This window comes from Mizuhopecten yessoensis, unplaced genomic scaffold, assembly GCF_002113885.1.
Source record: "Mizuhopecten yessoensis strain PY_sf001 unplaced genomic scaffold, ASM211388v2 scaffold5979, whole genome shotgun sequence".
Taxonomy (NCBI): domain Eukaryota; kingdom Metazoa; phylum Mollusca; class Bivalvia; order Pectinida; family Pectinidae; genus Mizuhopecten; species Mizuhopecten yessoensis.
In genome coordinates, this window is record NW_018406319.1 from 76229 (window position 1) to 102771 (window position 26543).

General features: G+C 38.6%; 1 protein-coding gene across 1 annotated transcript in view; it reads right to left on the reverse strand.

The window, feature by feature from the left end:
* Positions 1-26543, reverse strand: part of LOC110451379 (abnormal spindle-like microcephaly-associated protein homolog) — a 59002-nt gene that overhangs the window by 9536 nt on the left and 22923 nt on the right. Inside the window, exons 11-22 of the mRNA XM_021499350.1 lie at positions 24871-24956; positions 23519-23624; positions 22912-23024; positions 19979-20177; positions 18963-19237; positions 17989-18183; positions 12928-17472; positions 12312-12461; positions 11425-11616; positions 10292-10484; positions 8024-8178; positions 7339-7488 (exon numbers count right to left, since the gene is read on the reverse strand). Of these exons, the coding sequence (XP_021355025.1) occupies positions 7339-7488; positions 8024-8178; positions 10292-10484; positions 11425-11616; positions 12312-12461; positions 12928-17472; positions 17989-18183; positions 18963-19237; positions 19979-20177; positions 22912-23024; positions 23519-23624; positions 24871-24956 (6359 nt within the window). The remainder of the gene's footprint in view (positions 1-7338; positions 7489-8023; positions 8179-10291; positions 10485-11424; positions 11617-12311; positions 12462-12927; positions 17473-17988; positions 18184-18962; positions 19238-19978; positions 20178-22911; positions 23025-23518; positions 23625-24870; positions 24957-26543) is intronic.

Below are 26543 nucleotides of genomic sequence, written 5' to 3' on the forward strand. Positions count from 1 at the left end.
AGACAAAAAATGGCGGGTCTAAATTCTTTTGATAGATTCTGAAATTCTTCTATATTTGCCTTTAATCCGCGGATGTTCCATTGGATAATTGTGTTATTTATCTTTTGTTATTTTGGCTGGATTTCGATGGAGTTGAAGCACGAAGCGCGGAGGCATTCGTCTCCATCTCATCATCGAAATCTAGTAGGACATTGAACCGGTTTGTCGGGTCCTCTGATCCTTTGCCAAAGGTGACATTCAGATCCGGTCCTTCGGATTTGCCCCTCGCTATTTTAATTTTTTTCCTAGGTCTGTTGGTGGGTGATGTTGTCTCTGGTTTCAGTTGGGATCGAGGAACAGATGTGAGTGAGCGAGATCGCTGCGAACGCACATGTGCCCTAGATGTGCCAACCTTTGGAGGGTTTTCTCCTGAAGAGGAAGGTGTTTTTGATGGTGGTGCTGGTTTTGATTGTGGTGCTGGTTTTGATGAAGGTGCTGGTTTTGATGAAGATGCTGGTTTTGATGGTGATGCTGGTTTTGATTGTTTGCTGTTTTTGGTTGGTTTTCGAAAAGTCGTGAAACGGGATGGGTCCCCCGTGAGGATTTTCAAGTTCTGTTGACCAGCCATGTCTGGGACTTGTGAGCCCCAGGCAGGTATGTCTTCAGAAACTTGAACCGAAGCATCCTTGACCGTGACACTGTCAACCGGCGCCTTGCCTCGAGTCACTTGTGCGTAAGAGGGTGTAGCAATGTCTGCACTCCCGACTATCCTCCTGGCCTCGGGGAAAGAGACACCTCGGGTATATTTAACCCGTAATATCTCCCTCTCCTGGCTCCAGGTAGGGCAGTCGCGAGAAGAGGCAGCGTGCTTCCCCTCACAGTTGACACAGCGCAGGTTGGCGATGTCACAGTCATTTTGCTCGGTGTGACCCTCACGGCCACAATACTGGCAGATCGATTTTCGTCTACATCGCTTTTCGTGATGACCGTACTTCTGACAGTTTCGGCATCGCAATGGATTTGGGATGTAGACGGAAACGTTGTACCTCTGGTATCCGATTGTTAGTATTTGGGGTAGTGTTGGCGTTGAAAAAGTGATGATGAAGGTGTTTGTTTTGATTGTATCATTGTTTCTCCTGATCACCATCCGCCTCACCTCAGAGACCGGGACGCTCTCCTCCTGGAAATATGCCAGTATGTCTTCATCGGTGTCATTGCGCAAGGCTGGGCACCTGATTACCCCCTTGCTGCAATTAAGTGATGAGTGTGGTTTCACACTGACACCAATGCCGGCAAAACTGGTTGTTCCGAGTAGGTTCATCGCCTGTTGTTGGCGATAAACCTCTATAAGGAGATCGCCCGATCCCAATGGCTTAACGGATTTCACATCCCCTGCAATTCCCTGGATATCCTTCCTCAACAGAAGTTGCAACAACGCGGCCGTTGTTTTGCCACTCTGTGTGGAGGTCATCACAAGGAATTGCGGGAATTGGGTGTTCTGTGTTGCGTTTTGTGTTGTTTTTGAACTAGAGTCATCGTTCCGGTTTTTGGTATGTCCGTCGTTTTGGTGGTTTTTATCTTTACCCATGTGTATTTTCGTTTGTTTCACGATCATTGATGACTCAGTGGTTTGTTGTGACATCACTGATAACACAGTGTGTTGTTATGACATCATTGATGACTCAGTGTGTTGTTGTGACATCACTGATAACTCAGTGTGTTGTTATGACATCATTGATGACTCAAGTGTGTTGTTATGACATCACTGATAACTCAGTATTATTTTGACATCACTGATAACTCAGTTTTGTTTTGTTTTCCAATTATTTATCAAGCATTGAGTCATAGGTAACTTATTGTTTTTCTCTATGTTTGAATTTTTTGTATTGGGGTTATAAACGGTACCTATATTCATTATTATCATTATAAAACACTATTGGGGTGATAAACAGTACCTATATTCATTATTATCATTATAAAACACTATTGGGGTTATAAACGGTACCTATATTCATTATTATCATTATAAAACACTATTGGGGTTATAAACGGTACCTATATTCATTATTATCATTATAAAACACTATTGGGGTTATAAACGGTACCTATATTCATTATCATCATTATAAAACACTATTGGGGTTATAAACGGTACCTATATTCATTATCATCATTATAAAACACTATTGGGGTTATAAACGGTACCTATATTCATTATCATCATTATAAAACACTATTGGGGTTATAAACGGTACCTATATTCATTATCATCATTATAAAACACTATTGGGGTTATAAACGGTACCTATATTCATTATTATCATTATAAAACACTATTGGGGTTATAAACGGTACCTATATTCATTATCATCATTATAAAACACTATTGGGGTTATAAACGGTACCTATATTCATTATCATCATAATAAAACACTATTGGGGTGATAAACGGTACCTATATTCATTATTATCATTATAAAACACTATTAGGGTTATAAACGGTACCTATATTCATTATTATCATTATAAAACACTGTTTGATGTCACATTTACTTGTGTCACAAATGAAGATTTTCAATAAATTAAAATATTCCACACTATGTTCTGAATAAAACTGCCATGATCACCCATGACAATCTAATTGCTTCTTATCTCATTATTATTATTGCGTATTGAAAATACCACTGTCCAGTAGATTTGAAGATACTTGAAATTAAATAGTCCAACAATACAAGAGGCCCATGGGCATTGATGGTCATCCGAGTTGTAATACAATTATCACTTGTTATTGTGGTGTGAAAGAGAATGGCAAAGCTTGCTTATCAGTAGAAATACATATGGGTAACTATAAAAACTTTGGGCGACAGTGAAGTTACAGTGTCATATATTGATGTATATCCAAACATTACCATACATTATTAGAATAAATTAGCTTTGAAATTAAGATATATTATAGTAAACATATTTTTTTTTTAGTTGCACAGCATCACAAGATGTTCCACACCAAACTTAATTTAATATAAGGCGTTTTGGCCCCTAGAATATGACTGATGGTTTAGCACATTGCTTCCGCTCCATGTAAACGCCTCAACTGTAAAACAGTCAACAGCCTACAGCTATTTGGTGTGGTGAACTAACACTGCAAAAAGAAAATTGCACAAATTGCTTTGTAACTTTAACTTGAAGTCCAATTTTTTTTAATTTTTTTTCGGCCCCATAAATATGAAAAAAGGTTCAGCACAATGTTTACACTCCATATACATGTCTCAGCCCCATAACTGTCAATATCTTCCTGACTCTGGTGATGTAACATTTTTCTGGAAAAATTGCTTATTTTTTTTATACCTAAAGTGAAAGGCTGATGCAGGGTGACTACATTAGCCCCCTATTCTCCTGAGTAGGCCAACTAATGATGTTGAGGAGTGACAAACATATATCACACGCAATGTATTTATATAGATGGTAAATGTCAATGAGTAGTGAAATAATAATATAATATAGTAGTAAAGTTTAACCCCCTTCACAAGGAGGAATAGTAAACGTGTTGTAATGAAATCAACTTTTGATAAACAATCTTTGGACCTTTCTATCATTGAAATATGGATATATTCAACCCAATTTTGAATTATAATTTTCACACAGAAAATAAACAAAATATACCCTAAATTGTTATCATCTCTTTGAACTACAGTGAATTCACTAAAGTACATGGTCACGAGTACGGTGTCCTACCACTAGACTAAAAGAATCTGTCACCCCCTTGGGGGTGAGACAGGGGAATCTCAACCCGAGAGGGAGATTCTTAAGTTGCTAAACACAAGGCTTTGCCGAGTGTTTGGCAACTTAAGAATCTTTCCCCGAGGGTTGAGATTCCCCTGTCTCACCCCCAAGGGGGTGAATGATTTTATTTCTCTTACCCTTTTCTCACATTGTGTATCATATACACAGTGTAATGATAACGTTACATGCTAAAATCAGGGTTGACGTGACGTTGATGGATTGTTGACATTACGTCATCGTATTGTTGAAGTGACGTCATAATATTGTTATGAATAGGGGAATCCCCCTGTCTCAACCCTAGGGTGAGACAAGGAATTCTCTTACCCTGGACAGGTGTATCCGCACTTTTACCGGTGTGATATTATTTACCATTGTTTACTTTGTGAAATTATTTATTTAAGCCCCTCTTAAAAAATTATCTTCTTAGTTTATTTTAGTTTTAGCAGATTTTATTGCATATTACAACAAAAGGATTAGGCCCAAGTTATCACAACTTATATTTATGCCTTTTCCCGATTGAATTATAAAACAATGCATGATAACGCAATAGTCTAGCTGTAAATATAATTGACAAATTTTAGGATAGGGATAGGGTGAAAGCGTATTGGGACATGTCTTCTATCACATATTACATTGTACATCCTAGACACTCCAGGGGTTACGCTCACTTTCGCTCTATACACCCCTGGAATATGTCAAAGCAAAATTGAAGGCCCAAAGATAGCTGTTTGATTGGTCTTAGGTAAAAAAAACCTGACCAATCGCTAGGCTGGTACCTGTCTTTTGAAGATTACAAAGGAGAGATGCCTGACTTCAAAGCCTGTCAATTTTTACCATTATGTGACCAAGATATTCTTTTGATGTACATCAAAGGATCATACTAGTTAGTCTTCTTGTCTCATCAACAAGGTGGTGCACACTGATCCTTCGATTTTGCTATGACATATTCCAGGGTTGCAGAGAGTGAAAGAGAGCGTAACCCCTGGATATCGAGGATGCATATTGTGATGCGTTTAACAGAGTAATAGTTGTTTAAAATTTGAATGTTGGAAAATAGAAAAAAAGAAAACACAAAAACAGCAGTGTTCGATATCGGGACCTCTCCATTATAGAGCCTACACTTTATCAATGTTGTTATGCAGAAATTGTAACTTCACACCATCAAAATGAGTATCCAATATATGCACCACAAAGAAAAACTTGACAAGGGAAGATACTCTAAGTCAGAGTTTCATGTTCTGTAAAGAAGGGAGAATACTCCAAGGAAACAAGAGGCCCATGGGCCTTAACGGTCACCTGATATATTTATACAGAGAGTTGAATTTGTTTTTAACATGAACAGAAATATTATTCAAAGTGACAAAAAACAATAAAACCACCTTATTCAATATCTAGCATACAGATTTAAGACTAAAAAGTATTTGAAACTAGCACCTCTGATTCTAAACAAGGAAAATAAGAAATTTTAGCGCACTGACTCCTTTGGGCCCCAGCCTACAACCCTTGGGGGTAGAGCTGGCTCAAAATGTAATATTCAAAGTATCATTTGCCATTATAAATCATAATAAATTTTGCCTTGAAATTTCAGTCAATTTGACCCTTTTTGGGCCCCACCCATCAGTCCCGGGGGGTCAGTCAGGGCTGATATGTGCATACTATCAAACTGCTACCTAATACTGATAATGCTAACCCAAATTGAATTACTTCCAATGGAAATTAAACAAATGTTGGTCCAAAATGTGATTTCCCTATATAAACTATAGTAAAGTTTACCCCATCCACAATTTTGGTAAAGCACCATAAGACCCTTCCATCTATGAAGAGTATTTGATTCTACCATATCTGGGTCTTGAGAAGAAGATTTTTGAAATTTTAGTCAATTTGACCCTTTTTGGCCCTGCCCCTCAGGCCCCTGGGGGCTTGGGACTAAACCGGCAACTTTTTTTGTTGACCTTTGTCCATGGAAGGTTCCTGCAAAATTTCATTGAAATTGATTCAGTGGTTTTGGAGAAGAAGTCGAAAATGTAAATTGTTTACGGACGCACGACGGACAAAAGGCGATCGCAATAGGTCACTTGAGACTTTGTCTCAGGTGACCTAAAAACCTCGGAGTTGAACTCTTCTTTGTGATTGTAGCTGATGCAGTGGTACTATTTACCTTAACTAAAACAGTAATGTGTAAAGTATCTTATAGAATGAAAAAGATTTCTGTTTTCTGGCAGCCATATCATTATCTGATAATGCTACTCCAGGAACAAAACAAAATAACTATATATGCAAAACAGAGAGAACAGGAAAAGTTTACTAATCATACAAGGGAAATCTACATGTGGAGTTGAAGAACGATCTCTGAGAAATAGAGATAAAAACTATTAAATGTCAAAACCCAAGATGGCTCCCGGCCCAGTCTTTAAATAAAACACGTACCAGGACGAAGGACCAGGGAAAACCTATGTATAAAATCTGAGACAGGTCTGTCAAGTACTTGTTGAGAATGAGCAACAACAATCCAGAACTGTCAAAATCCAAGACAGCTGCCTGGTGGCCATCTTGTTGTCCTGATAGCACACAAAACATGCACAACAACGGACCAAGGGGGCATGCGCACCAACACATGATATTTGAGAAAGATCTGTGCAGTACTTCATTAGAAATAGTGATAGCAAACTAAAACTTTCAAAATCAAAGACAGTTGCCTGCAGGCAGCGATCATTTTGTTACAATCAGTCTCAAAATGAAACATGCACAACTAGGGACCACAGGAAACTTATGAATTTTGAGGAAGATCCCTTCACTACTTGAGAAATAGCGATAACAAGAATTGTTTAAGGATGGACAAGGAGTAATTTGTACAGTCCACCATCAAATGTTATACCTGTATGCAACACACCATTGACCATGATGTACGGGCATACCAAGTATGATCCCCTCACTGAAACACACCATTGACCATGATGTACGGGCATACCAAGTATGATCCCCTCACTGAAACACACCATTGACCATGATGTACGGGCATACCAAGTATGATCCCCTCACTGAAACACACCATTGACCATGATGTACGGGCATACCAAGTATGATCCCCTCACTGAAACACACCATTGACCATGATGTACGGGCATACCAAGTATGATCCCCTCACTGAAACACACCATTGACCATGATGTACGGGCATACCAAGTATGATCCCCTCACTGAAACACACCATTGACCATGATGTACGGGCATACCAAGTATGATCCCCTCACTGAAACACACCATTGACCATGATGTACGGGCATACCAAGTATGATCCCCTCACTGAAACACACCATTGACCATGATGTACGGGCATACCAAGTATGATCCCCTCACTGAAACACACCATTGACCATGATGTACGGGCATACCAAGTATGATCCCCTCACTGAAACACACGAATAGGTGAGTTAAATGTCTTTATTTTGGTACTTATGGTCAAAACCAAACATCACATAGTAGGTTGTTATTGGGTGTGTTTACATGACTACTGTGACAATTATATATACCTGGGTTTTCTGACGATCAGGGTCTCTATTATAAGGAAAGAATACTTGCCTGTCTCTTGTCCTCCATCATGCCAAGAATACCCATAAGTGTACAAGAACAACTGAAGATGTGGCCTTTCTCTCGGTACACTTGCATCAGTTCCAAAAGACACTCGGTGGCACCATCTACTTCATAAACTGCAGCACGAGTCCTCTCATACTAAAAACAAAAAAGTGGAAGCTAGAAAACGTTTGCAAGACATGAAAGCAACTTCCTCAAAGCAAATTTTAGTTTTTCTTTTCCACAAATTCCTATGAATAGTATTGGTGGCCTCTGCTCAAACTATCAGTGAAGTTGCTAGAGTGATATTGATCACTGAATTTGTTTGACAAATTTCTCGAAACAGTAAGGGCGAACCTAATCCAGGCCTTGAAACCTCATACAAGGTACATTGCATACAATTTATTTCAAATCAGAATAAGGAGAGGACAAGACAGACATGGGACACACTATATTTGTTCTCTCCTTCCTTAAATGGTGGGGGCATACAAAATGCTGTGTTTTATTTCCTGAGATTGATGCTAAACCCCTAAGCGTGACTGTCACATAACATTAGCAGTACACAATGGTCAGAGGATCAAATTGTGTGTGAAATCAGTCTATCTAAAGCTTGTCATCACCACAATACTGACATGTAGTCGCACTCCTTTTGAATATTGTCTATTTAGGTAATGATGGAAATGTGAGAGATTACCTTGGCTAGGTTGAGCAGAATGTTGATAGAATATCGGATTATCTCCATGTGTGGCTGACTGCGGTTACAACTCTGTATCAGACGATAGATCACACCCACCGCGTTCACATTGACCATCCGCTGGCAACAGGCTGGCGACAAACGTGTCGATGTTTCTGGAAAAACAAAGTTAAACAAAGATTGATCGCATATATCGAAGGTGAAACCTTGTGATGTACTTTACTCAGTATAGGTAAACCTTGTGATGTATGTTACTTAGTATAGGTAAACCTTGTGATGTGCGTTACTTAGTATAGGTGACACCTTGTGATGTACATTACTCAGTATAGGTAAACCTTGTGAAGTACATTACTCAGTATAGGTAAACCTTGTGATGTACGTTACTTAGTATAGGTAAACCTTGTGATGTACATTGCTTAGTATAGGTGACACCTTGTGATGTACATTACTCAGTATATGTAAACCTTGTGATATACATTACTCAGTATAGGTAACCTTGTGATGTACGTTACTTAGTATAGGTGACACCTTGTGATGAACATTACTCAGTATAGGTAAACCTTGTGATGTATGTTACTCAGTATAGGTGACACCTTGTGATGAACATTACTCAGTATAGGTAAACCTTGTAATGTACGTTACTCAGTATAGGTAAACCTTGTGATGTATGTTACTCAGTATAGGTGACACCTTGTGATGTACGTTACTCAGTATAGGTGACACCTTGTGATGTACGTTACTCAGTATAGGTGACACCTTGTGATGTACGTTACTCAGTATAGGTGACACCTTGTGATGTACGTTACTCAGTATAGGTGACACCTTGTGATGTACGTTACTCAGTATAGGTGACACCTTGTGATGTACGTTACTCAGTATAGGTGACACCTTGTGATGTACGTTACTCAGTATAGGTGACACCTTGTGATGTACGTTACTCAGTATAGGTGACACCTTGTGATGTACGTTACTCAGTATAGGTGACACCTTGTGATGTACGTTACTCAGTATAGGTGACACCTTGTGATGTACGTTACTCAGTATAGGTGACACCTTGTGATGTACGTTACTCAGTATAGGTGACACCTTGTGATGTACGTTACTCAGTATAGGTGACACCTTGTGATGTACGTTACTCAGTATAGGTGACACCTTGTGATGTACGTTACTCAGTATAGGTGACACCTTGTGATGTACGTTACTCAGTATAGGTGACACCTTGTGATGTACGTTACTCAGTATAGGTGACACCTTGTGATGTACGTTACTCAGTATAGGTGACACCTTGTGATGTACGTTACTCAGTATAGGTGACACCTTGTGATGTACGTTACTCAGTATAGGTGACACCTTGTGATGTACGTTACTCAGTATAGGTGACACCTTGTGATGTACGTTACTCAGTATAGGTGACACCTTGTGATGTACGTTACTCAGTATAGGTGACACCTTGTGATGTACGTTACTCAGTATAGGTGACACCTTGTGATGTACGTTACTCAGTATAGGTGACACCTTGTGATGTACGTTACTCAGTATAGGTGACACCTTGTGATGTACGTTACTCAGTATAGGTGACACCTTGTGATGTACGTTACTCAGTATAGGTGACACCTTGTGATGTACGTTACTCAGTATAGGTGACACCTTGTGATGTACGTTACTCAGTATAGGTGACACCTTGTGATGTACGTTACTCAGTATAGGTGACACCTTGTGATGTACGTTACTCAGTATAGGTGACACCTTGTGATGTACGTTACTCAGTATAGGTGACACCTTGTGATGTACGTTACTCAGTATAGGTGACACCTTGTGATGTACGTTACTCAGTATAGGTGACACCTTGTGATGTACGTTACTCAGTATAGGTGACACCTTGTGATGTACGTTACTCAGTATAGGTGACACCTTGTGATGTACGTTACTCAGTATAGGTGACACCTTGTGATGTACGTTACTCAGTATAGGTGACACCTTGTGATGTACGTTACTTAGTATAGGTAAACCTTGTGATGTACATTACTCAGTATAGGTAAACCTTGTGATGTATGTTACTTAGTATAGGTGACACCTTGTGATGTCCGTTACTTAGTATAGGTGACACCTTGTGATGTACGTTACTTAGTATAGGTGACACCTTGTTAGGTTCATTGCTTTGTAGAGGTGAAATCTTTTAACAAGGTAAGCTGTAAAATTGCTCCCTCCTATCAGGGATTAGAAAAGATCAGCACATTGAGAGGTTAGGAGAATGGGTGTGGTTCTTACCCAAGTGTATCAAAGCCTCGAGAATCTGTGACAGCTGTTTGTACTTGAGAAGATAATCCAGAGCTGATTCTGTCCTATTCCCAAGTTTCCTATCCTCTGTGGCAATTTTTGTTGCCTCCTTCAGGTTCTTGCGGATATTTTCTAATTTCTTTGAAGGGTAAGTCTTTCTTACTCTTCTGCCTCTCCAAATAGCCTGAAAAAACACCCCAAGATTTTTTCATATTTTTCAAATCATTTTTTTCGGTTACTATGATTATCATTACATAGTTTTAGAAATACAATGTACTATTTTGTAATTCCAGTATATTCATTGGGAACTCCAACAATAAACAAGATCCCCGAGAACTCCAACAAGCTGACCTTTACTATTAGTAATATCTAGTACATCATTCTGTATTACTGTCATAAGGGAGGTAATCCTGACTCAAAGAGGCTATTCATTTAGGTTAGCTTTTCTTCTTCACTAAGTTCTTCAAATGGATATAGTTTGATACGAATTATGAAGAAAATAAATGAGATATTGGAAAGAGTCACGGTTCTGTTGGCTTTTTTTCCATTAATTATCAAGAAATCTTTCATCATATAGCTACACATTTAAGTGGCAGTTACTTGTGAACTTCCAACAAGCTGAACATGTACGAGCATGTTTTACTTAAAATTGGTAAACAAAAATTCTAAGATGAAACATGAAGGCACATAATTTCTGGCATGGTCATCTAGTTTCTTTGCAGGAGCAAGTACACATATTTACAATGTGGATTGCTGTCAATCATTATCAACTGTTCACACCCATTCAGTAAATCGGTCATTGGGTGAGAAGGTTGGGCAATGGAAATACATAAGTATCACCATCAAAATGTAAAGTGTAAGGGTGACGCACAATATGCAAAAGTCTTGTGAAATAGAATGTATTTGAGCCTGGGTCTGGGGTTATTTAGTCCTGTGCTGTAGCAATTCTGTTAGAGGTGTGTACGCCAATGATGAATAACAAGGTCAAGGGGTTCTTGTTTTGAAGAGCAGACTATTAAACCTATTCAATAGTTTTCATGACAAACAGTTACTGATGTATTTTTAAAATTCTACCAGAATATAGGTAGTAGAATTCTATTTCTTTTCTTCTGCCACATACAAACCTGTAGTGTTATGGCTGACTGTTCTTGATGGATGACTGATCGTCGTCCAAGCCAACCACGCACAACTGCCTGTAATTTAATCACGGCGGCGTTACGAAAATGCAGGTGTTTTCGGGCCCTTGTCTGAACCACTTTGACAGCAGAAATGAAACGCAGAAATTGCATACGTGCCAGTTTTGCCCTCATCCATCGCTGCAAAATGAACAATGAACAGTTTCATTTAGAGTTTATCTTTAATTGAATTGCTGGGACATATTGTCTGAACTAATAGTGACTCTTGATGTTCTGCTTTTATTACCTATTTGTGTATGTGTTCAAAATAAATCTATACAATCTTTCTTTCAGGTGAAATTTAAGAGTAACAAAATGATTTTATTGAGACAACTAAGGGGTTAATACATGTATTAATGATACTAATCTAAATGACAATTACCTAACTTTGACATAGATAATAAAATATTGCAAATATGGCAAATGGTAAATTTACATTACCAGTAATTGATTTGAGTAGAGTTTAAAATATACAATTTTTTATAAGCACATTTATTGTTTTTATTGTAATAAATAGATGTTTATAATAATCTTAATCAAGTGCTCAGACCTGCTTTTGATAATATTGTCAGACACTTTTTTATGTAGTAATAACTAACATGGGTTGTTTATTTTGTAAACAGTGCAAAGTGTGACTATTCAGTAGCAAACAACCAAATATGTCCCCAAATGTCTTCTTTATCGATTGTGAATGTACTGGCTATTCTATCAAGTTTTCTGCAACTAAAATGCTAATGTTCTGCCGTTTACGAGATATCAAATGATTTACTAGCATGATTTATGACGACGCAGACAATAATAATTTTTGACATGTTTTGCTATTTCTGAGACGTTACCTGTAGGACTATGATGCTGGTCAGACGTTGCCGAGCTGCCAGTAGGACTCGGTGGTTCCGGTAACAGCGTTGTATCTTTATCACAGACAGGTGAGAAGATACTACACCACTGAACTTCTCCAGGTATGCCATTCTCTTCCTCCTCGATTCCTGTGAAATTACACAACATCAATATCTATTATATATTGAGTTAAGTAAAACATTTAATTGTTATATCTTAATAAATAATTATTTACCTTAACACAGTAAGTGTATTTAATCTACCTTTCAACAATCTCAACTTGACTCAATAACACAAAGTATTGCATTTGTTCTTATCTCAAAAAAATCCTTTATTCACTAATAACTCCATTTTAATATGGTTATGAATTTTAATGAAAATTAGAGGTTTGTTTTGTGAACCTTATATGCCAATATTCTCTCCCCTTCTCTTGCAAAATATATAAATGCTAGTCAAGTCAAATAACCATATATAGATCAACAATTTAAAAAAAATCCATAATTAGGTTCCTGAAGGGGAGACATATTTACATTAATTTCATGCAAAAAAACACCAAAAAGGGATAGAAAAAAAAAAAGATACATTTGCAATTGTTGCTTCAGTAAACAAACATACCTGTTCTTCTTGTCTCCTCTTGTATGCTCGGTAGGCAGTTTGAATACAAGTGGCAGCTCTGTGTTGTGTGTGGATATGTTTTACCCTCCGCCTGGCCAGGGCTCCCCGTAATCCACTTTGTAGGAGTATAACACTGTTGATGATACACAGATACCATCTCCTCTGTGCATGCATCCTGTACATTGACTGTAATACAATGGCTGATTTGGTTTTCCTTACACACAGACGGGCTATGTAACCACGGAAACAAGACTGAATTCGTGTTGCAGCCTCATTTCTAGTGTGTATCCAGTGAAGAAGCTTCCGTCTAAACAGAAACATCTTGATTGCCCTCTGGAGAGAGACAAGTGCAAGCTTGCGACATGTTTTCTCCTGGCGTGCAAGGAATGCTCTGTGGTGGGACTGCAACACAATAGCAGCATTTCTTCGCCTCACAAAATCTTGCCTAGCAACATGCATTCTAAATGTCTTCTGTATCACAATGGCAGCTCTCACTTTCCGAACGTACTTTCTGGCTTGCACTCTTCTGAAAGCTGTCTGGATTACTAGGACTGCTTGGCGTTTTGCTAAGAATAAGCTTCTCTGTATCTTTGTAGCTAAACAAGCCCTGAGGTGCTTTTGAACAACAACAACAGTGTTGTATGTTTTCCTATATTGTCTCTGTGCAAGGAATCGTCGTACACATGCTTGAACACAGATCACAGACTTGCAAGTTGTATGGTACTGTTTTCGCACCAAAAATGACCTAATGTGAGCCTGAATGGTAATGACAGCACCTAATGTAATCAGATAGTCTCTGCGACATTCCTGCATTTGACGTTTTGTCTGTACTAGTCTTTGGCAACGAATAGCAGCTGATTTCAACTGACAGTATCGCTTTCTCTCTGGAATCATTCTGAAATGTGACTGCAACAAGATGGCTGCCTGTCTTGTTTTGTTGTACTTTGCCTGAACGGTCCGTTGCCTCCAGGCTGATTGGAGAACAATGGCTGCAGATCGTAGGTTGTGAAAACGACACTGTTGTTGATGACATGCCAGCATGGCACGGTACCGAGTCTGACATGTGATGACAGCCCATTGTAGTCGCCTATAAGCTATCCTCCGTAACGTACCACGGACAAGGGCCTGTATAAGTATGATATTGGAAAGGTCCCGTAGATAAGCCCTCCTAGTCAGACAAGTCTGGTAATGCTTCTGAATGACCACCACAGCCTGTTTTTTGGTGAGATAATCTGAGCGTACAGTTCTTGTGTATAGGCAGTTTCTGTACCATGATTGTATGGCTGCCACTGCTTGCCGCTGTTTATTGTAAGATAACACAGCCCTATGAGTTTTATACATACTCTGTATCACCACAGCGGCCACATGCTGCCTCTGTAGCTCATGTCGCACTAGGTAGCCCCTGAAAACTGCCTGTATTGCTATGGCAGCACCTTTCCGGATGAGGAATGCTCTCCGTACGTTAATGCACTCTCTCCTGGCGACGAGTCTGCGTTGGATGACTACAGTTGCATGTCTAAGCCTGAGGTAACGCCTCCTCTGTAGGAAGCCCTTGACGACTGCCTGTGATGTGATCACACAAGATTTGTCCATTCTTAGAACTTTAACTGCTCTGTGGCATCTGTACCAAGCTTGAATAGTGACTGCAGCAACTCTCATAGAGAGATAATCTGCCTTGATTCGTTGGGCAAACAGGAGGTTCTTGTACCATTTCTGTATACAAATACTTGCTGTTCTGTGTTTTTTGTAAATTACAGCAGCTCTGTGAGCTCTGTAGAAACTCTGGACGATCACTGCTGCTCTGTTATATCTGACCATTGCCTTACGTACTGTGTAACCCCTGAATGCAGCTTGTACTGTCATGGCCGCACCCTTCCTCGCTAAGAATTCCTTTCTGAGGCGTTTTCCTGCTAAGTGTGCAATAAATATCTGCTGAATAATAATAGCTGCGCTTTTAACCCTCAAAAACCTTTTTCTTTGAAGGTAGCCCTGAAATTTGGATTGTATGACATTTGCTGCTAGGTGCATTCTGGCTACTCCCTGTCTAACCTTGTGGCCTCTGAAGTATGCCTGAATGGTCATGGCAGCACCCTTCTTTACTAGGAACTCCTTTCTAACTCTATTCCCTTCCATGTTGGCTTTGAACTTTCCCTGAATAATCAATGCTGAATTTCTCAATCTGAGGAACTTTTTCCTCTGTAAGTGTCCCTTGACTGTAGCCTCAATCTTAGTAGCTGCTGAATGTAGATGTTTGATCTCCTGTCTGACCTTGTGACCTCTATAGAAAGCTTGTATCGTCATAGCAGCACCTTTCTGTACCATGAAATGTCTTCTCACTTTCTCTCCTTCCCTGCTTGCCCGGAATCTTCTCTGTAGGGTTAATACTGCATCCTTTAGTTTCCTGTATGCAGTCATTTTCTGATGGCCTCTGACATGAGCTTGAATGGCTATAGCTGCAGATCTCTGTTTCAGAAAGTCTGACCTTGTCCTGTGACCTCTGTAAGCAGACTGTATTTTCACCACTGACGATTTGACCTTTTTGAAATCTGACCTTGCCAGCCTGCCTTGTGTTATTGCTCTTTTCCACCTCTGTATTTTAACGACAGCAGATTTGACAGTCAGATATCTCATGTGTTCCAGGAAACCTTTGAATTGACTTTGGATGATGACAGCTGAAGCATGAAGATGGCTGATGTTTCTTCTCACTATGAGGCCTCTAAAGTGTGCCTGAATGGTCATGGCAGCACCCTTCTTTACTAGGAATTCCTTTCTAATTCTATCCCCTTCCAAGTTGGCTTTGAGCTTTCGCTGAATGACCAAAGCTGATTTTTTTAATCTGAGGAACTTTTCCCTCTGTAAGTGTCCCTTGACTGTAGCCTCAATCTTAGTAGCTGCTGAATGTAGATGTTTGATCTCCTGTCTGACCTTGTGACCTCTATAGAAAGCTTGTATCGTCATAGCAGCACCTTTCTGTACCATGAAATGCCTTCTCACTTTCTCTCCTTCCCTGCTTGCCCGGAATCTTCTCTGTAGGATTAATACTGCATCCTTTAACTTCCTGTATGCAGTCATTTTCTGATGGCCTCTGACATGAGCTTGAATAGATATAACTGCAGATCTCTGTTTCAGAAAGTCTGACCTTTTCCTGTGACCTCTGTAAGCAGACTGTATTTTCACCACTGACAATTTGACCTTTTTGAACTCTGACCTTGCCAGTCTGCCTTGTGCTATTGCCTTTTTCCACCTCTGTATTTTAACGACAGCAGATTTGACAGTCAGATATCTCTTGTGTTCCAGGAAACCTTTGAATTGACTTTGGATGATGACAGCTGAAGCATGAAGATGGCTGATGTTTCTTCTCACTATGAGGCCTCTAAAGTGTGCCTGAATGGTCATGGCAGCACCCTTCTTTACTAGGAATTCCTTTCTAATTCTATCCCCTTCCAAGTTGGCTTTGAGCTTTCGCTGAATGACCAAAGCTGATTTTTTTAATCCGAGGAACTTTTTCCTCTGTAAGTGTCCCTTGACTGTAGCCTCAATCTTAGTGGCTGATGAATGTAGATGTTTGATCTCCTGTCTGACCTTGTGACCTCTATAGAAAGCTTGTATCGTCATAGCAGCACCTTTCTGTACCATGAAATGTCTTCTCACTTTCTCTCCTTCCCTGCTTGCCCGGAATCTTCTCTGTAGGGTTAATACTGCATCCTTTAGTTTCCTGTATGCAGTCATTTTCTGATGGCCTCTGACATTAGCTTGAATGGTTATAGCTGCAGATCTCTGTTTCAGAAAGTCTGATCTTGTCCTGTAACCTCTGTAAACAGACTGTATTTTCACAACTGACGATTTGACCTTTATGAACTCTGACCTTGCCAGCCTGCCTTGGGTCATTGCTCTTTTCCACCGCTGTACTTTAATGGCAGCAGATTTGACAGTCAGATACCTCTTGTGTTCCAGGAATCCTTTGAATTGACTTTGGATGATGACAGCTGCAGTATGACAATGCCTTATGTTTTTCCTTACCATGTGACTTTTAAAGCAAGCTTGTATGGTAATAGCAGATTGTTTTTGTAAAAGGAATTCCTGTCTAACTACAGCTGCTGTTTGGTTGGCACGGTAAAATCTCTGTATGGTTACAGTTGCTAACCTAATTGACTGGTACTTTTGTCTGTTTATCCACATCTTGACAGAGGCCTGGATTACTACTGCTGAAGCTCTACAACGGAGAAACTTTTGTCTCTGTACCAGGCCTCGGTATCTACTCTGCAGGGTTACGGCAGCAGATCTCACCGTTAGGTACTCATTCCTCTGAATCATCCTGGAGTGGTGAGCTCTATATCTTCGCTGAATACAAACTACGGCATGTCTGACCTTGACATAACGTGATTTTTGCAAGTACATCCGTGTGTGTTTTTGTAAGGTAATGCATGCCGATTTAATTCTTCTGTAGCTTTCCATCTGCCTGTGACATCTCCATGTAGTCTGAATTCTTATAGAGGCTGTCTGTCTGGTGGTCATTTGCTTCTCTAGCCACTTTCTGATGGCCGTCTGAAATGAGCAAAACTAATTGATGTTAATAAGAATAAGTATCATAATAATAATCACAATTTACAGCATTACCCCTCTCAGCAGTTTCACTTTGCTGTCTAATGTTTAATAGCAATGACCAAACTAACCTTTTTTTACATTGATTCACATATTGTCGAATGTGTAAATACTGCTGAAGACTGCTGGGTGTTAACACCCTAAAGACTGTTCAATATACATATAGATACCTGTCTAGAAATGATCTCCATTGCATTGAATACACCGATAAATCACAAAAATAAATACATGATACCATTACTCATATTAAAAACCAAGTCATTTATTTCCTCATTTAGCATCATGTTATTTAGCTTCAGAAAACATTGTTCTGAGAATGGTTTATAAGGTAAGTCATATTTTGTTATTTTCCTTTTATGTTCCCCAACTTATTATGACATAGAAACTGAAGGCAAAGTTTCAACAGTCAACAGAAAAAGCCTAAAGTCTTGACCATACGACAAAGAGAAGCTGCTCTACCTGTAGAACACATGCAGCAGTTGTTTGGCGCCTTTCCTCATCTGCAGCTTTGAGTTGTGCAGCAGTCCTTCGAGCCAGCCATGCTCGTACATACTTCTGTAAGACCCTTGCTCCCTCTGCCCTCCTGACAGCCTGTTTAGCTCTCAGAAACCTCCTCGCTGCTGTCTGGATGACAATGGCTGCATCATGCTTCACCTAAACAATACAAATCATTGCAAAAAACATTTTCAATCTGTTATGTGACCTCTATATGTTGTGGAATCTTTTTTGGATACAATCTATTCTTTAAACATGGTGACCATATGCAAAGGGACCACTTGTAAGTATTTATCAATATATCACAAGGAATGTAATTATAATGTCAACAACTTAAGTACAATAGATGTGATGTCATAGGCTTAAAGATGGTGTCCTGGAAACTTCCACAGAGTTTTGTAGAGTAAGACACTCTGTAATAAATTGTTGTTATCACTTAATGTGGGATTTAATATTTACAGTGTCAGACTTTAAATTTATAGAATTTGTTTCTTCACCAAACTTGCAGGGATTTTATTTCATCATCACCATAATGGCCCTAACTACCAAAAGAGTAAGACCTTTGTGAGTTTTATATTTTGTCTATATATTTTTCACACTCCAAAGGTAGAGGGAATAAACCTACAGAATACAAGCGTTACAAAGTAAGATTATACACAGGCTTACAATTACCACAGATTTTGCTGTATTTAGTTATATAAATACATTTCGTTTCAACAGAAAAGCATGGTTGATGTCATTGCTGAAATGTAAATGTGTACAAAATTACGATGGTTTACAACCGTAGAAGACATCCTCAACCCCACCCTAAAAGTATTTCATTCAAATTATATTTTTCATTCCAAGCTTTACTCTCAGCTGTGTAGGTAAGTGAAATGCCTTCGACAGTGAAGACATGTCCCTCTCCCTTAGGTACACACTAGACTTGTCTGACTGACCTGTAGTTCTTTCTTTGACCTCCTCAGGTAGTGTCGACGCCAGGCCAACTGGATGACTCTGGCCGCCCGTGACTCATGTCTGATGTCCAGTAAGCGAGCACACAGGTAACAGATGTAAGTGACCACCACTTTCTCGTCAGGAATCGTGTTGGACATGTCCATTGAACGCAACATCAGTGGAATGCCTCCCAACTCTGAAACTTTCTCGTACAGCAACTTAAAGTTGGACTTCTCATTTAACAGGAGCTCCTCAAACAGCACTGGGTCTTCAGCCACTGAAGTAAAACAAGCAAATGATACTCACATCAGGAATAGACCTGTTAATCACTGGCAAACCTCTCTGGCACAGTATAAATACCTGTTTTCTGACATTCAGACAAACTTGCTCTCTGAACAATTCAACAGGAAGTGATAAAGTGCATCACAGAACTTGCATTTCATGTCTTCCAAAGCTTATCAACCGCAACAATGTTGCAGAATACTTATAGTGTCAGTAGTAATTGACTTCCTAATCTTTGGGTTTCTCATCACTATCCCTTGATAGTCCTTGTTGGTTTAGGTTGTGGTACCTAAATGGAATGTTTATAACAATCCTACCGCTGCATTAAGTATGATTTTTATGTATGACCTTGCATTGTAAGTACATTCTGTCCCTTCCCCAAGTTCTTCATAAAACCAATGTTCAAGGTGTTAATGATGGCAATGATATGTAAGTTTGTGCAAGATTGAAATTGTTTGTTTCTTTAGATGCTATGGAATAACAGTTATTAAAACCAACACAGAAATGTTTTTGAAGTGGACAAACACATAACAGATACTAATGAACAAAAAATCACAAAAATTAAAGACTATCTTTCTATTTTGCCTAGTTATAGGGGATACACCAAACAATTATGTAAAAGTTATGAGGGTTCTATTGTATTGACTCCCCTCCACCACTGACAACCTCAACAAAATAGAAAGTTGATCTTTGAATAATCATGAATATATTAGTCAAGCCAGGTTTGTAACATTACCTGGAAAAGGAGCTGGACTAAATACATCTGATGAGTTGAGCTCAAGGTTACTATTACACATCTCCTCCTCAAGGTCATCCTGGTAGGTCAAGGTTGTCTTGGTGTGGATTGACTCCCAGGGAAGAAGGGAAGGGTGGTAGTGATGGACCAAGGCACACATAGCACGGCCGTCCCCAAACGACACAGTGAAGTTCTCAATCTGTAGGTATGAACAAGTTACATCAAGCTGGAGAAAGGTAGATCCCTCCAGTACTTACTGAGAAATAGCAATGTACATGCAGAAGTAATGACTAATGACCAAATTTCCCTGTAGACAGTCTTTATATTATTAGGGCTTTTCACCAACTGGTGAAAATTCTTCTTCTTCTTATCTCCGTACTTTTGTGGAGTCTGTATCTTTTGATTGGTAGAAGATAGGTTTATACTCTTTTAAGTATGTTGTAGGCCAAAGTCTGAAGATGTTACAGGAACCTTTTCAAGTAGGTCAAAAATCTAATATGGCCGCCATGACGTCATAAATTAAAATCTTTAAAACCACTATAACTCGAAAATTGTTGATTGTACAGAATTTGAGCTATTATATTTTTTGTAGATAATTTCCATATTTAACTTTTTCTCATTACATGTTAATTCAAAATATTTCAAATAAAAAAGCTTGCTGTTAGGTCAAAGGTCACCATATTTTGAAAAACATGCATTTTTCATTTCTTTCGATAAATTCTTCTACAGATCGATGAAGAATTCCATGCCGATGAATTTGATGTCTTTAGTTTTTCTGTAACATTTTTCGTTAACGTCCTATGGCGTGTTCATTATTGAAAAGCCGACAATATTTTACAAACTTCAACGATCTTCTTCTCCAATTCTATCATTGCAATATTAACCACAATTGGTACATGTATTTCTCTGGGGACCCTTACAAACTTATGCTACTTTTTTGAGCAATTAATATTCTAAGATGGCTGCCACGAACTGTGATTGGTTAACAGCCTATATCAATATATTTTGTTAACGATATAAAGCACGAGGTTGATCTTTAGATTTCATATAGAGATCAACAACAGCAAACTTTTTCCTCCATACTGTTTTAACAAAAAATGTCAACTTCCGGTTCTCAGCAGGGGTCAAGTTTAAAATGCACTATATTGGGTACCAACCTTTAAAAATATACTTCTTTGTAAGTATAACAAGGTCTAAAGTCTTGATATATAATATTAAAGATTCTGAGATGTCGAGGTATCAGGTTTAAAAAAATGGTTGACATTGATCAATTGTCAAAGTCACAATTAAGGTCACCAATTTCAAATGTTTAAACAAATAAAATTTCTTTAATAAAGAATAGTTTGAAAATTGTTCGATAGATTCACTTTATATTCAGGTATGATGTGGACAACACAAAAGTGCATGTTTTTGGCAGAAAACATTTTGAGTTGACAAGGTCAAGTTTTGAGTTATTCTGAGGTCAAACTTCATATGTGCTATTTCAAGATAATGACTTCAAAAAACTTCTTCTAAAGTTCTACAAGGTCTAGAGTCCTACTAATTGATACATAACACGGCAAGGTAATTGGCTATCAATTTTGAAAATATGATTGACATTGAATGACTTTCAAGGTCACAGAGGTCATATATGTAAAAATATTGAAACCACTTGAATAACAAATAATTCCAGGGTAATAATGTTTGGCAAAGAAGCAAGCTTGAATGAAGGGCTTTAAAGTGTGTGCAAATGAATGACCTTGACCTATTCTAAATATAATTTCAAAAGTGAAAGTCAAATCCGTTTTCATTTTTGTGAAGTGCTCTCAATACTCTCAGTACTTTGATTTATATCACGACATCTAATACACGCTAGTAATACTACATCGATTACTATGCACTGTCAATCTTAAAAGTGTGGACAGTTTACATCTCTACTGCAGTGGGTAAACATCAGCCTTTCTTTTGCATGGCAAACGCAACCAATATAGACAAAAAGCTAGTTTCAATTCATCATCCTGACGTACATAGTGGACGGGCTACATTCCTATACAACTAAGCCCATTGGCTGCCTATATTTATCCATTCTTTCTCTGACGTCATTTCGCACTCCGGGAAAACCCCACTACTCAGTCAGCTACTGTAGACTTGCACAGGTTATTATTAGAAGGCCAAATCAGTCCTTACAGTGAAAAGCCCGTCAAATTGTTAGCCAACAATTTCTAGTTGCTATTGATTTGATATTACATTTTTGTCCAATCTTTACATGTATTGTTTCAATTTGTACATCCTCACACAATATTTTCTCATCTGTTCATGTGTTTAAATCTTTTTAGGGAGAATTTCATTTGTCAATGTTAACAAATCTTACCCTATCAAACAGACAAATCTGGCCTGATCCATAGAATCCTTTTTGCTTTTCCACAAAACTAACACATATATACATGCACTCCGGGAAAACCCCACTACTCAGTCAGCTACTGTAGACTTGCACAGGTTATTATTAGAAGGCCAAATCAGTCCTTACAGTGAAAAGCCCGTCAAATTGTTAGCCAACAATTTCTAGTTGCTATTGATTTGATATTACATTTTTGTCCAATCTTTACATGTATTGTTTCAATTTGTACATCCTCACACAATATTTTCTCATCTGTTCATGTGTTTAAATCTTTTTAGGGAGAATTTCATTTGTCAATGTTAACAAATCTTACCCTATCAAACAGACAAATCTGGCCTGATCCATAGAATCCTTTTTGCTTTTCCACAAAACTAACACATATATACATATAAGTTATCTAGTTCATACTTTTTTCCTAGAACCTTCTATAACAGTTTAAAAGAAAAGCTCTAATAGTTAACACAACAAGAAATTAACTGCACATTTATGAAGCTTATTTTGAGGTTTTGTTCCAACCAAATGAAGAGACCTGGCCGGTTGTCAGTTAGATACCAACCTTGATGTGGTAGAAGGCACACACTGTACGACACCAGCGAAGCAGTAACAACAGTCTATCATTCTGCATGTGCAGGTCTTGCTCAGCTGACTCACGGCGTTTCTTACTCAGACCTATCAACAGAAATAGGAAGGAACAATTGAATGCATGTATGTTTTTGTTCTCTTGAGATTTTATGTTGCCTCTCAGCAAAGACAGATATAGTGTAGTCCAACAGTTTCATCTCAAAAATGTGTAACTTTACCAAGCATCTCCATGCACAGTAGCTAATTGGTCCCTTGGAAGTTTATTAGGATTTTTTTAACTCTGATATCTTCAATACTATGGCTATTTTTTCTTTTCCCAACAGCTTGGTCCTAGTGAAGTTTGACTGGGATAGCACTCAATTTGTAGTATGCTTATCCAAACTGAAATGTGCCTGTCACAGGATTATGACATTGCAATTGTCAACTTGCCCAACTTGTGAAACAAGCTGGGATGTCTAGATCTCCAACAATGGTGAGGAAATACTGCTAATGGAATGACAGAGTGAATACTTGGTCTAGCTGGCCTAGTTGGCCTACCAGGGCCTGTACATGTGTGAGTTAGTATTTCAGTATACACTTACCTTGTTCATACCTGTGTAGAGCCTCGAGTTGGTTCCTGACACGCAGACTTCTCTGTAGGATATCTATCTCCTCCCTCAGCTGCTCCTCATTTAGCAGCACATCCACCTACAGAGATAACAATGTTCATATCCAAAGCTTGTAATATGACAATCAAAATATATTGACATGTTAAAAGTATCAATAACTAGAAAACAATCATTTAGTAACTTCACTTATATTTCCAGTTAACAAGTTGATAAAATAAGGACCCTGTATGTGATCACAATTTCCTCAAAGTATTTTCTAACAAGAGGCCCAGAGGGCCTGTATCACTCACCTGAATATGTTTAAAATAATTGGTAGTAAGTAAAGATATAGCACTCCATAGTAGGGGCTGTAAGTACATATGAAATTTCAGAAAGATCCATCCAGTACCTGAGATAAAGCAAGAACAAACTTCAAACAGAGCCCCACCCCTATGCCCCTAGGGGGGTCATACCCACCAATTATACAAAATTGAGTCCCCTTGGTCCAAGGATGCTCCATACTATATATGGATAAAATCCCTTAATCCCGATGGTCGAAGAAGGATTTTAAAGGTTTTACCTCTATTTCCCCTATTGGGCCCCGCCTCTTTGCCTCCAGGGGGGTTAGACACATCGTTTATACAAAATATGGAACAAATTGTTTCATTCCTACAGAAGAAGTAGGATTTTAAAGAATAATTTGCTATGTTTCCCCTATTGGGCCCCGGCCCTCAGGCCCCTGGGGGGCCACACCCACCGTTTAAACAAATTGGTTCCACTTCACCCAAGGATGCTCCAAACCAAATATGGAACAAATCCTTTCATTCCTACAGAAGAAGAAGGATTTTAAAGAATAATTTGCTATGTTTCCCCTATTGGGCCCCATCCCTCAGGCCCCTGGCGGGCCAGACCCACCATTTATACAAACTTTGTTCCCCTTTACCCAAGGATGCTCCAGACTAAATAAGGATAAAATCCCTTAATCCCTACGGTAGAAGAAGGATTTTCAAGGTTTTACCTCTTTTTCCCCTATTTGGCCCTGCCCCTAGGGGGGCCACACTCACCGTTTATACAAAAATTAGTCCCCTTGGCCTAAGGATACTCCAGACCATATTTAGTCAAAATCTACTTGGCCGTTCAGGACTAGTAGCGTTTTAAAGGAAAAGTTGATGGACGGATGACGGACGCTGCAGTATGGCATAAGCTCACCATGGTCCAGATTGTTGTAAGACATCAATTGATTAATTTATGAGTAATTCCTCTTAATCCAAAAACAATGTTATTATAAGATGATAAAGATGTTATAGCTGTCCCTTTAACAATACGTATATGTTATGATAACTGACCTGGTACTGTAGGATGAGTCCCCACAACACATGCAGAGTCTTCTCTCTGTGTCCATCACAAAGGTCCTTGGGTGTAATTTTTTTCTCTATTTAACCAAATCAAACAGAAAAAATGGGATGTGAAATTGATAAGCATAATTAAAACTTCATCTAATGAAATTCGCATTTTGAGTGATAATGTAATAATACATAATTGCAAGAAAAGTATTGATTTTTTTTTTTTCAAAATTAAATATCTATCAAATACCTGTATAAGTGCCCTGTTATCTGTGTCATAACATTCATAACATAAATTGTGTTAAGAGCGCACATTTAACAACACAAATCAGAGCTGTGATTGGCTGTAGGTTCAGGCTTGTCAAATGTGAGTAACAAATAAGACAACTTTATGGTGTCAAGCTTTTAAATGCATTTTGACATAAAAGTAAAACATTGTCTTCCAAGGAGTGAAAATGTTGATTTCATGTCTGACTGAGGAAGCGCTGTTCACCAGAGGGTTACTAACATTTCATAATCTTACTCCTGTATCCTCAATACTCCAGGGTTACTAACATTTCATAATCTTACTCCTGTATCCTCAATACTCCAGGGTTATGCTCACTTTCATAATCTTACTCCTGTATCCTCAATACTCCAGGGTTACGCTCACTTTCGCTCTCTGCACCCCTTGAATATGTCATAACAAAATCAAAGACTTAGTGTGCACCCCTTCATGGATGAGATGAGAAGACTGGTTTGAAATTGGCTGGCTTTAAATCAAAGTTTGGTGTCGCTCCTCTCTAATCTTCAAAGGCCATGTATCAGCCTAGAGCAATTGGTCAGGTTTATTTACCAGACACCAATCAAATAGCTGGCCACATGCCTTCAATTTTGCTATGACATATTCCAGGGGTGGAGAGAGCGAAAGTTAGCGTAAGCCCTGGAGTATCGAGGATGGTGTAACATATACTAATTTTATCTTTCACTGTGTTTATTAAAACCATGTAAGGCACCAAGGGGAGCAATTCTGAATTGCATTAATAAAAATGATTTATACCATATTTTACAATAATATTAATGTACATGCATTTGTTATGCCATATATATATGTTAAAACTTTTTTGCATATGGGAGATAGAAACTGAATCATATTGCTGGACCAGAATTATATACAGTATGGAACAAAAAGCTTAACCAAATTTACATCTTCATTTTAAGTTTCAAATTGCACTTGTTTGTCTGCAAAAAAGCAATTTGGCTAAAATGTCAGAGGAAAATATACAAGTGTCTTTATGTCGATAGGAAAAACGACTTGCCGAGCAGCACCAACATTCTGCTGAGTTTAACAAATGGACAGTCTGTTGTAAGAGTATTGCGTGGTCAGTCTGGTGTAAGAGTATTGCATGGTCAGTCTGGTGTAAGAGTATTGTATGGTCAGTCTGTTGTAAGAGTATTGTATGGTCAGTCTGTTGTAAGAGTATTGTATGGTCAGTCTGTTGTAAGAGTATTGTATGGTCAGTCTGTTGTAAGAGTATTACAGACATTGCTGGATTGTATATAGTCAGTCTGTTATATATAAGAGTATTGTATGGTGAGTCTGGTGTAAGAGTATTGTATGGTCAGTCTGTTGTAAGAGTATTGTATGGTCAGTCTGTTGTAAGAGTATTGTATGGTCAGTCTGTTGTAAGAGTATT